The sequence below is a fragment of the Armigeres subalbatus genome, unplaced genomic scaffold, assembly GCF_024139115.2.
Source record: "Armigeres subalbatus isolate Guangzhou_Male unplaced genomic scaffold, GZ_Asu_2 Contig1821, whole genome shotgun sequence".
NCBI lineage: Eukaryota > Metazoa > Arthropoda > Insecta > Diptera > Culicidae > Armigeres > Armigeres subalbatus.
The window spans coordinates 47,473-60,649 of record NW_026942641.1 but is presented as its reverse complement, the minus strand read 5'-3'; the positions used below and the strand labels follow the sequence as shown (position 1 = coordinate 60,649).

General features: G+C 39.0%; 1 protein-coding gene across 1 annotated transcript in view; it reads left to right on the top strand.

Annotated features, from left to right (window-relative positions):
• Positions 1–7,157, top strand: part of LOC134203368 (fatty-acid amide hydrolase 2-B-like) — a 30,534-nt gene extending 23,377 nt beyond the window's left edge. The window contains exons 5-6 of the mRNA XM_062678239.1: positions 5,829–6,088; positions 6,148–7,157. Coding sequence (XP_062534223.1) covers positions 5,829–6,088; positions 6,148–6,935 — 1,048 coding nt within the window. The 3' untranslated portion in view covers positions 6,936–7,157. The remainder of the gene's footprint in view (positions 1–5,828; positions 6,089–6,147) is intronic.
• Positions 7,158–13,177: the final 6,020 nt, after the last annotated feature.

The window sequence follows — 13,177 nt, the reverse complement described above, 5'->3', positions numbered from 1 at the left end:
ATTTGAGCATGGCGAAATCTGACTTCTTGATTTCGTTTCGTTTCGTAAAATTACAAAAATTTCGCTAAAAAAACTAAGCTTCTAACGAAATTTAACGGAATTCCGCGGAATTTCGAAACAAAACTTAAACCATACTTTATATTATCAAAAATTTTGGCTGCGCCGCTGAACAAAATCGTTAAGAAAAAAAATATTTTAAGCTCTTTTTAGTGGAATGTATTCAACCGTCTAAGACGAGTTTAGGACTCTCCATTTTATTAAATTAAATTAATTTAATTTATCAATATCAATTTTACGCAGTTTAGTTCTTTATTGATGTTTTCTTCACAGAAATTGTATTTCTTTCACATAATTGTATTATTGTGGTTCAGTTACTTATGGTTTGGGAAGCTAATCAATAAAATATTTTACATAATCTCGACTTCCTGTCAAATTTGAAAGAATGTTCATATTACCCGTTCCAAGGCGCTTACACTGTTCGTGATAATTGGTTTGATCGACGGCTTGTTGGACCTGAGTTGACCTTCCATTTCACCCAAAGGTCTTCTTGTCGGTTCTGTTAAGAGACCCATCATTACTAAGATTTGGATTAGTGCGTTCTGAGCGAAACGATATCGCTTTAGTTGAACCAGTTTTCAGATTCATACAGAAACACCTTGCTAGAGCTAGAGGTTACCAGAGCCCGTAGTCAAATTCCGCCACAAATCGCAACGCTTCTGGTGATTCCTGAGACACACAAAATTTCAAAGCTTTTCAACATTTCATTAAATTATGTGTTTTCTGTTCAGCAAAGCATATTTTCTAGTAATGTCATAATTATAAATATAAACAAAACATCGCAAATATAGCATTTGAAGCTTTGATCACTAGCCTGGAAAATATTCATTGTAGGCTCTTTGGATTTTCCAGGGCTCCAAATTTTTCTTGCAATGCGTAATACAATCGATCTTGTAGATGCTGATCACGACAGCTAGTGTGGGTGAACGCGAAGTGATAAAACTAATGTCTGCATCGAAGAGCACAAAAATATTTAGTGCGGAATCGATCGTATTGTAGAAGCTTATTAAACGAAGCACATTGATCTTGCGTTGGATTGATTTGAAACACAGTTTTCGTCTTCTTGTTTTCAAAATAACTTTGTTTACAATAAATATTTAGTCGGTTACCAAGGGGCTTAACATGAATTACCTTCTCTACTAACCAACGATTCCTTTCCCGTAGCGCTCACGGAGATGCAGAGCATTCCTCGGTTTTTTATAACAATGAGTGTGAAACTAATTTTCCTCTCCTAATTCTAAATTGACTGTAAGGACGTGACCAGCATCGTTATTGACCATGAATTGAAAACTCCGAAGCAAGTATACAATAAGAATAACTTTTTTGTAGCCCAAGAATATTATTTAATTAATGAGCTGTGCATATTTACTGTTTCTCGGCCAATCAAAATTAGCAACTACGATGTGTACATTTAATCCAGCTAAGCTCTTCTTTGCCTATTTGCACAATATGTCAGGGACATTGAAGAATTGTAAGCATTTCTAGATCTGCAAAAAAAAAATCCAGAACGGGTTGAAAGATCATTGAAATTGCTGAAAGTTCTTTACTTATGATTGTTTTCAGCTCATACTGACTATGCTGCCGTGAATCGCATATCTGTCCCATCTTTGCTGGGTTTCCTATTCATATGGGACAAATATGCGATTCACGGCAGTATGGGTCTGTGAAATTCAATCTGAAATACAATCTTTGTGCATTTTAGAACGGTGCACAGGATTCTTCTAAGCATTCATTTTCTAATTTTGACTTAGCTCAATACTATGAAACCACGCTGACAAGACAATATGAAGTATGCTTCAGCATAATTACATTATTCTTAAGTCAACTAAGGTTTTAAACGAAATTTTAATCCGCATATGAAAAAATCACACAATTTCTATATTTTTTTATACTTACTTGTATAAAACTGATATTAAATTGATCATATTCGGAAGCACATGCTCCACGATGAATTCCTTTGAACGCGGCACAAATTCTGGGGTATTGCCTTGTCGTCAATGGTATATGCGGCAAAAATGCGGTAATTTATCACAGACTGCCTCTTCTGTTATTATAACTCTATTGGTCGCAAAACAGTTAGTAGACTTCGAAAAAGTGAGATCAGAATTGCGTACATAATGTAAAACCAATTTAATAAAATTCCGCGGAAAAAAAATAAACTTTCGTTTCGTTTCGAAAAATTTCGAATTTAATGAACCTTGATTTCGTATCGTTTCGAAGTCTCGAAAGAAAATCTATATTTCGTTTCGTTTCGATCCGAATCAACATAGACATTTTAAATTTCGTTTCGTTTCGTTAGGAAAAAGTGTGTTATCGCATACCCTTAACTAGGTCTATTCCCTGTTGATCCGGTGATTAAATTTGCTTCTACGAGCCTCTATTTTTGATCATTAACAGACGTTTCTAAGCTACGTAGCTCAAATGGTCACTGTTAAGGCCTGATTCAAATAGTTTTCTATAAAATAATCCCGGTAGCATCACTTATTATCGTTTTCACCACGATCACTATCATAATTACTATTGTCCCTGTCATCACAAATATCTTATTTACAGTCATGAACACACACAATGAATCGATCTTCAAAACAGCGCTGTTATATATCATATAAGAACCGACACTTCTACTAGCTTTCATTGGACATGTACCGAATATTTTACATTATTTCTAGTATAATTATAAAATAATTCCCACTTCTAGCACCTCAACTCAATATTGCATTTCATTCTTCATACTCATTGCGAACATGTTCCCATCCCAAATCAACTCTATCTTTTACCTAGCTTCTTCTGTCACTATGTTTACACCACCAATACCAACTTGTGTATTAACCTTTTCACTAACACAACAACACCATTTTCATATCAACAACCATTTTTTTCACAATTTCATCGAGATCAGCAATCATCACTACTATCCCGCAAACAAAAACTAGTCAGTCATTTTTTTTTTCTAAATTTGCAGTCTCTATCAAACAAATGAAGCTCAAAAAATACTAAGCTTATAATCTATCGCGAGAGTCAGTCTTATTGTAGATATGATGACAGAGAGAGAGAGAGAGAGAAAACTCGAATAGAAGTGCATTTTGAAACAATAATAACGCACTAGTTTTTGATAAATATGACTCGTTTAAAATTTATTTTGGAATCTATTTAGTCTATTTACCAGGCCACACTTCAGAACCGTGCGCCCAGCAATAATCAAAAATTCTCAACTTAACAAGACCGAATACTGTTGCTATGGGCCTGTTGGTCTTCAAAAGCTTCGAAATCGCCTCCGAATAAGATTCAACAGGTAATAATTTTACAGACATTTCTTGAGCTTCGAATTTTTGATAGGCTTAGGAAGTCTTATGGTAGATCTTTATATCTATCAATCTACTGTTAATCTAGTCATAATTATGTCGAATGTTTCGCACTGTGTCATTATTACTCTGTCTGTCTTAGTTATCTTATGTTTCCTACGTTATTCTGTTCAATTCTATACTCATTGTAGATTATGTTACGTTTTGATGTCAGTTCATTGTCTCTATTAGAGTTAAGCAAACGTGAAGAAATGGTCTTTAAGTTGTCTAATAGTCTCAAAGCCGTACATACAAGCGTAGCATTACTGTTATTTTATGGGTCGTGGTCAGCTATAGGATTCACTTTTCGGTGGCAAAATTTAGCTTCATCACGCCTATTCCCTATCTATTAGAAAAAAAATATCGAGAATGAAGCCAATGCAAACCAACACCATCAACACGCACGCGAGGGTCTCGCTGTTGACAGTGCTGGTCCGCGCGAGAGCGCCACCAGACTCCCGAAATCGACACTCGAGCTCGAGTCCCCGCCCACAAAGACAAGTCACTGTTCAAACGAATGTTGCCTTAATAGACTCCCACATCCCAGGCACAGATTCTTTCCGAAGAATACTTAATATAAGTTCAACCGGGAAGCCAAGCACCAGATATTGAGGAAAATCAGATAATCCAGCATCAGGCGTCTCGCGTCTGTTATTTAAGCAGAGAAGATGTTAAAGGTGATATTCTCAATACGGCCGTTCAGAATGGTTCAGCGGATGCAAATTATGGATCATTATTAGGTCTTGTAATTTTAAACAAAACTTTCTGACTACACGCGATAAACTATGAATATTATTATATCGGAGTTTTTAATTAGGATCGCGAATCAAGTAAAAATACTGATAAGTATAAGTTTGTAATTACTACCGACATTGTATTTGTGATCAAAACTGACATTGTTTTAGTTTAAACTCAAGTATACTAAATACGTAACGGAGTAAAGTAGTGTTATTAAAAAAATTATAATAATTTACATAATAAATTCTGATTTATATCAAGATACTGATCCAACATCACATTTTCAAGGGCTCCTCACAAGCTACACATTTCATTCAGGCACATTAGAACGTCCATGTAGTAACTTGTTCACACTTGAAATCTGCCTCGACCAAGTTGGCAGAACGCGCCCTTACCCTTTCTGAACCAAAGGGCAGGGATACTCCTTTGAAAGGTTTTTCGTTTAAAAGTGTAGCAAGCTACCTTAGGTTGTGAGATATTTTGATTCCATCCAGCAAGAAACATTTCGGGATGATCATGTGAGAGCGATATGAGAATCAGTTTGCTAAGTATTGTTGCGACGAACGTGTCGTAATCTGACGTTTCGCCTAGCTACTCCTCCTCCGCGTCACCAGCCACTGAAGCGACTCTCACGCTTCGACTGATGGGGGCGGTGCCACCCGCTTACCCGGTCGAAGCGAAGCCGGTCCTCCAAAGGGCTCCCACGCTCAGGTAATAGAGCGGAGCTGCTCCTCCAGGCGGCTCCCACGCTCAAATAATAGAGCGGAGCTGGTCCACACGTCGGCTCCCACGTAGGAATGGGCGATACCGATACGATATATCGGGAATCGATATTTTCGCTCCGATTAATCGATATTTCGTATCGATTTTTTTAAGTTCGATATTTAACTGTATCGATTTTTTCTAGCGGATATCGGATTTCGATTTTTTGAATTCCAAAAATATAGCACATTAGGCACAATCTGTTAAAAACTGCGAAACAGCGAAACTTTGATGTGCGATTCGATGACCTGAAATGAAAAATCTAAACTAACCCTGTTTTTTTTTGCTCGTGCTTTTAATTTTTCGGGCGTATCGATATATCGGAATATCGATGTTTCAACGCCGATATTTTTCGGCATCGATTTTTCGACAATAAAAACATCGATTCGGCAGTATCGATATTTTTCCGAAAAACGCCCATTCCTACTCCCACGCTTCGACTGACGGGGGCGGTGCCACCCGCTTGCCCGGATCGAAGCGGAGCTGATCCTCCAGGCGGCTCCCACGCTCTGCCGAATAAAGCCGAGCTGTGGCTGCCTGTTCCGCGTCCGTCGAAAAAGTGACGAGTTCACTGTCATGCATGCGCTTTTATACTCGAAGAACATGTACTGTTAGCGATGCGGTAGTCGTACGTCATTTCGTTTATTTTGCTTTCAATTTGAGCATTGTATGCAGTTCAGCAAAATGGGTTTTAGATTCGAATGCAGGTGGTCCGTTTTTTTTGTAAATAATTTAAAGAATCATTTTTTCGTTTTTAATTTATTTATTTTTTTTATTTCTTGGTTATTATTTTTAAACATACAGAATTTTCATTCACGCTGGTACATACATATACTACAGAACGGTCGAGACTAGAAATCTTGATCGGGACACGACAGAAGTTTCACCATAATAATTTTTATGAACTAAATATTTGCTTCTTTCTTCCAGGTGGGAGAGTGTTAATACCATTCACGGTCGCACACGAAATCCGTACGACACAAACCGTATCGTCGGTGGATCAAGCGGTGGCGAAGGAACCATTCAAGCCTCCGCAGCTTCACCCTTCGGCCTGGGCTCCGACATAGGAGGCTCTATTCGAATGCCGGCGTTCTTCAATGGAATTTTTGGACACAAACCGTCCCGCCAGATCGTTTCCAACGATGGACAGTATCCGGAGGCGGTCAGTGAAGAGCAGGAGATTTTCCTAGGTTGTTTAATCACTCACAAGATCAAGTTATGAATACTAATCAATACTCTACAATTCCAGGAATTGGACCGATGTGTCGCTACGCGACCGACCTGAAACCCATGCTGCGAATAATCGCCGATCAAAATGCCAAAAAGCTACGATTGGACGAACCCGTCGACTTGAAGCAAGTGCGGTTCTTCTATCAGCACAATGACGGTGGTGGTTTTCTCGTGTCACCGGTAGATATGGACATCCGTGACGCTATGGAGAAGGTGATGGCTCATTTCCGATCCACAGTGAAGTCAGAAGTTCGCAAGGTATATTTTGACAAGCTGCGAAAATCGGCCAACATCTGGTTCGGTAACATGAAACACAAGGAAAAGATTTCGTTCGATGCGCAGTTAGACAATTTGGAAGGAACGGTCAATCCGTACGTGGAAGTCCTGAAGTGGATCGTTGGACAATCGAATCATACATTCATCGGAATTATGACTGCCATTACCGAACGGAAGGGAATTCAATACGGAACGGAGCAGTACCATTACATGGTTCAGCAGCGGGATGAGCTGCTGCAGGAAATGAAGACCATGCTCGGTGAGAATGGCGTATTCATCTATCCGACTCATCCGACGGTAGCTCCGTATCATAATGAACCACTCGTACGGGCACTAAACTTCAGCTACACGGCTATTATCAACGTGTTAGGATTCCCTTCGACGGCTGTACCGTTGGGACTGGGTCGTGAAGGCTTGCCAATAGGACTTCAGGTCGTTGCCAATGTTAACCAAGATCGGTTGTGTTTAGCAGTAGCGTGTGAGCTGGAGCGTGCGTTCGGAGGATGGGTGGCACCCGAAGTGTTAGCCTAAAGAAGAGGTATTTGTGGATGATGATGGGACCAGTGATTGGCGAGATGCTACAGACGAAGCTTACTATTCATATTTGCTGTATACATACGAGTGAACTGTGTAGTAAGTATACGCTTATGAACACAGCCGAGCATTTCGGCACCGGCCTTTTATAGTATTTAATGAAATCATATATTTTTATGGAGAAAATATACATGGTATTGAATGGTTGAAAAATAGAAATTATTTCAAATGGATGACCTTACCGATGAATTACGAAACGTCTAAGTGATGCGTCTACCGGGCAACACGGCCGATGGGCACAGCACTAAGATCTTCTTAGATGCAATCGGACCGAGATCTTACTTAAGGGTCCGAAGGATCCAGTTTCGTATTGATATGTTGCCATTGAATAGTAATTTATGCACTTGCTTTTCTAATCGACTGGAATATTTCAAATATACTAATAATATTGATTATTCACGATGTGTCTAAATATGTGGCAAGTCAATTCATTCACAGATCATATTAGAACGAGTTCAGTTCAATTATAATATAAACGGAACACTTATTTGAAATTTACAGAGGATGTGGGGATTATCTTTGAAGTCATCATGTTGTGAACGCAGAACTTCTGTATTGACGGTGCACTATGGTCCAGGGGGTGTCCTACGAAAGGCTGAAACACATAAGGCTGAATACTCATAAGGCTAAAGATTAGAAAATAAAGAATATGGAATAAAGAATAAAGAATAATGAAGAAAAATTGCACAGAGAAGAAGGAAGGAGGAAAGAAGAAGAAAGAAGACGGAAGAAGGGATGAGGAAGACGGAAGAAGGGAGAAGGAAAAAAGATAAAAGATTGAAGAAATAACATAGAAGATGGAAGAAGGAAAAAGTATTATCATACTTGATGGAAGAAGGAATAATGATGAAATAAGAAGGAAGACAGAAGAAAAAGAGAAGACGAAAATGGAAGAAGGGATAGAGAAGACGGAAGAAGGGAGAAGGAAAAAAGATGAGAGAATGAAGAAAAAACACAAAAGAAAGAAGAAGGAAAAAGTAAGATAAAGATGGAAGAAGGAATAATGATGAAGCCAGATAGAGGTGTGCGCCGGTCCGATATTCAGCGTTTTCGGCGTCACGCCGATAGCCATTTTAGCCGGCGGCGGCGGCAGCGTGAATCGGCGTGGCGATTTGTTTTATTACGTTTCTTTAAGATTTTTTTCTGTTTTTTTTTCGGGATATTTTCAGGACATGAGCGGAATAATCTTTCGAATATCGCCTGAAAAATCTAATGAACTTCTCCAGAAAGTTATTCAAGTTTTTCCAAACTGTTCATTAACAAATTATTTTTTAGATTTTTTACGCGAACTACTTTGAAGTTTCGAGAACTCTTCAGAATTACCAACAAATTGGAATGGAATTCCCAAAGAAAAGCAGGAATAATGTGGGAACTTACATGAGAAATTGTTCAAAATTTTCAAGAGAGTTTGTTAAAATTTCTACAGGAAAATGTTTGGAATATCCACGGAAAGTTGTGGTTGGGTTTCTGTTGAGTATTTTTTCAAATACACACAGAAAACTCTTCTTAATTGTAGAAGAATGCGGCTTGTAGAAAAAGTGTTTTAACGTTAGCTTTCTCAGTCTAGAATAATAAGGACGACTAGTCCGCATGGCCAACTTTAAAACAGGAAATTCTTCAGAATATCCGCGGGAGACTCTAAGGAGTTTTCAAGGGAAATTCACAAGAAATTCTCTGGAATTTCAACGTAAAGCTCTTAAGAATTTTCGCGGAAGATTTGAATATGAATATGAAAATTTTAATAAAGAATTTCTTTGGATTTCTACGAGAAATTATTTGTACAGTAGACGTTCGATAATTGCAAGTCATATAACAGGAGAAAAAGTCGTATAACTGCAATGCTTTTTAACTGCAATTCGTTTAACACAGTTTTGCTGAGCAGCACATTTTTTACATTACGGAATTCCGGATAAACTGATACGGTTGATCAAGGTGACGATGGATCGGGTGATGTGCGTAGTTCGAGTTTCAGGGGCATTCTCGAGTCCCTTCGAAACCCGTAGAGGGTTACGGCAAGGTGATGGTCTTTCGTGTCTGCTATTCAACATCGCTTTGGAGGGAGTAATACGAAGGGCAGGGATTGACACGAGTGGTACGATTTTCACGAAGTCCGTCCAGTTATTTGGTTTCGCCGACGACATTGATATCATGGCACGTAACTTTGAGAGGATGGAGGAAGCCTACATCAGACTGAAAAGCGAAGCTAAACGGATTGGACTAGTCATCAACACGTCGAAGACGAAGTACATGATAGGAAGAGGCTCAAGAGAGGTCAATGTGAGCCACCCACCACGAGTTTCTATCGGTGGTGACGAAATCGAGGTGGATGAAGAATTCGTGTACTTGGGCTCACTGGTGACCGCCGATAACGATACCAGCAGAGAAATTCGGAGACGCATAGTGGCTGGAAATCGTACGTACTTTGGACTCCGCAAGACGCTCCGATCGAATAGAGTTCGCCGCCGTACCAAACTGACTATCTACAAAACGCTTATAAGACCGGTAGTTCTCTACGGACACGAGACCTGGACGATGCTCGTGGAGGACCAACGCGCACTGGGAGTTTTCGAAAGGAAAGTGTTGCGTACCATCTATGGTGGGTTGCAGATGGCGGACGGTACGTGGAGGAGGCGAATGAACCACGAGTTGCATCAGCTGTTGGGAGAACCATCCATCGTTCACACCGCGAAAATCGGAAGACTGCGGTGGGCCGGGCACGTAGCCAGAATGTCGGACAGTAATCCGGTGAAAATGGTTCTCGACAACGATCCGACGGGAACAAGAAGGCGAGGTGCACAGCGGGCAAGGTGGATCGATCAGGTGGAGGACGACTTGCGGACCCTCCGCAGACTGCGTGGTTAGCGAAGTGCAGCCATGAACCGAGCTGAATGGAGAAGTCTTTTATGTGCAGCACAGGCCACTCCGGCCTTAGTCTGATGATAAATAAATAAAACATTTTTTACATTTCTGTTGCTTATGACGTCGACTGACAACCGTTTGACGTCTAGAATGCGACATTCGCTTACTGAAACGAAAACATGTTGCAGTTATCTAACGACTAGTATTTATATTGGCCATAAGAAATTCTTTGGAAATCCCATTGACTGATAGCAAAATACGGCCGAATTAGAAATGTGGCCGATACAGTCGTTTTTCCTAACAGGTCGTATGACCGAAATGGTCGTTCGACAGAATTGGCCATTTGCCCGACAATGTCGTTTAGCCCAACGGGTCTTACAGCCAAATGTCAATTACTGAACGGATACTATGGTCAAAAATGTTCATCCGCTTGGCCAAATGACAAATGATCTATTCGGTCAAACGACTTTTTCGGCTGAACGGCATTTTCAGGGAAAACTGTTTCGGTCAAATTACCAGTTCGACCGAATGTTCTTTTCGGCTGTATGTCGCTTTCGGCCAAACTACATTTTAGGTCACACCATTTTCGACCTGATAATAGGTTCAGATAAACGTTCAGTTTGGCTCGGCTTAATGGAGTTTGGCGAGATGAATTTTCATTTAAAGGGCAGTATCAGCTTTAAAAGTAGAGAGGTTACGAAATTCTTGTTATATTGATTTACTTATGGAAATTTTGAGTTTTCTCAATGAAGCGTTTTGATCTCTTTATGGAAAATTATTCTTTTATAATTGCAATTTTTGCCTTAAAAAGTGCTTATTTATTTGTGTATTGTGGAAAATTCTTAATTGTTGATTTTGCATTATTTTTGGAAATTTTATTTTGCTGATTATCATCCGTTCAGTAATTGACATTTAGCCGTATGGCAAATGAAATTTTAGGCCAAATGGCCAAACGGCATTTTCGGTCTAATGACTTCTTCGGACAAACGATCGTTTCGGCTAGACAACCTATTAGGGCAAATGGCTTTGTCGGTCGTCTGTCGCATCCGGCCAATGGAATTTCCCAAGATTTTCTTATGGAAAATACAAAGAATTTTCTGTAGAAATCCAAGGAAATTCTTTTAAAATCAGAAGCTTTTCCCGATGAAAACAAATCCTATCTTTCTGTGTGCCTGTAAAAAACAGATGATCAAACGTTAGCAAGCCTTATTAACTGACAAAAGTTGGATTGAAGTAGTGTTTTGCGTTGGTGCGTTTTAAACTATATTAAATCACTTTATTTTGTTTTGTACGTCATACAAGACCGAAAATATCGAGGAAGCATTTTCCATCTGCTTTTGAATTTCAAACAATGTTCCTTTTGATTTTAAAGTAGAAAAAACCTGACGCGTTTTAGATGGTAAGCTTCATCGTTTTCTGAAAGGATATCGAATATCCTTTCTTCATTTTAGGACCCAATTAATCTAGATTGAGAAAGTCAAAATTGAAGCATCCCTTCTACCAGTTACAAGCTCCTTCAATTATGAAGGATTTTCTGTGTAAATTTCGAAGAATGCTCAACAGAAACTTAACAGCAACATTCAGCGGATATTCCGAATATTTTTCTGTAGAAATTTGGAACAATTTCCCGTGAAAATTCTGAAAAGGTTGTCATGTAAAATCCGACGAATATTTCGCTGAAATTCAAACCAACTTTCCTTTGGAAATCCAAAGAGCTCCTCTGGGTAAGGTTGGTCAGACTTTTCAGGCAAAATTCGAAAGACTCTTCCGTTAATGTTTTGTAAATATCCCAAACTAGCAGTTCTGCTGAACGACACTTTCGGCTGAATATCTATTTCGGCCAAATGGCGCTCTCTGAACAACGACCATTTCGACCAAAGGGCTTATTCGGCCAACTAAGCTATTCGGTCAACCGTTTTGACCAAATGACATTTACGGTCAAATAGCTTTAGGCTAGACGCTAGACAGTCTTCTACTACTTGGTTTATTCGGTCAAACGACATATTTGGTCAAACAACTTTCAGCCTTGTGGTCTTCGGCTAAATGACTTTCTGCCGAACGACTTTTTCTCCGTTCAAAAATTCCATTTCTCTGCATTTCAACGAGAAATCCTTCGCAATTTCCACAGGATTTTTTTTCTTAGTTTTTACGGAGATTTTTTTTTACAATTTAACATGGAGTTTTCAAGAAAAATCGATGATTTTTCGAAAAATTTCCATACAATTCAAATCATTCGAAACATTCTCTGAAGTTGCAACATGATATTCAGAAAAATATATTAAGCTCTTTTAGTGGAATGTATTCAACCGTCTAAGACGAATCAAGTACTCTCCTTTTAATTCCATCAATTATTTTCGATATTTTTGCAGATACGTATTTCGACCACAACTGTGTGGTCGTCTTCAGTGTCTCGTACTTGACTCGACTTATGATGTTGTAGGGATCAATCAGAAAATTCTACGGACTTTTTTGAATCGGCGTGGAAAATTATAGATCAGCGGCGTGACAAATTTAAAGAAGGCGGCGCGCCGATGCGAAAATGTCGGCGGCGGAGGCGTGCCAAAAACTGTCGGCGGCGGCGCACACCTCTAGCCAGAAGAAGGAAAGATAAAGAAGGAAGAATGAAGAAGGAACAAAAATGAAGAAAAAAGAGAAGGGAGAAGGTAAAAGAAAGAAGAAGGAGAAAGGGAAAAAGGAAGGAAAATGAAGGAAGAAGAAAACAGGACCAAAGAAGAAAGAAAGTTGAAGAAACAAGGGACAATGAAGAAGGAAAATAAAAAAGAAAAAGAAATGACGATTGAAAGAAAAGGAAAAAGATTTAAAGAAGGAAGAAAGAAGAAGGTAGAATGAAGAAAGAATAGAGGAAAAGGAATAAGAAAAAGGGAAGAAGAAATTAGGAAAAGGAAGAAGATAGAAAGGGAGGAAAAACAAGGAAATGAAAGAAGGAAGAAAGAAGAAGAAAAAAGAAGAACAAACAAGGAGAAGGAAGAAGAAGAACAAAGAAAAATTAAGGAAGGAGAAACCAGAAAAAAAGTAGGAAGAAGAAAGAAGGATCATGGAAGGCAAGGAAAAGGAAGAAATAAGAAAGCAAAAGGAATGAATGAAGAAGGAAGAAGAAGAACATAGAAAAATGAAGGAAGAATAAACCAGAAAAAAAAGAAGTAGGAAGAAGAAATAAGGAACAAGGAAGGCAGAAGAAGGAAAAATAGGAAATAGGAACACGGAAGGAGGAATTAAGAAGGAAGAACTATGGAGGACCCAACAAACAATTTAAGTTGAATAAGCTAGTTTTTAAGCTGAACAAGCCAAATTGTGACGAA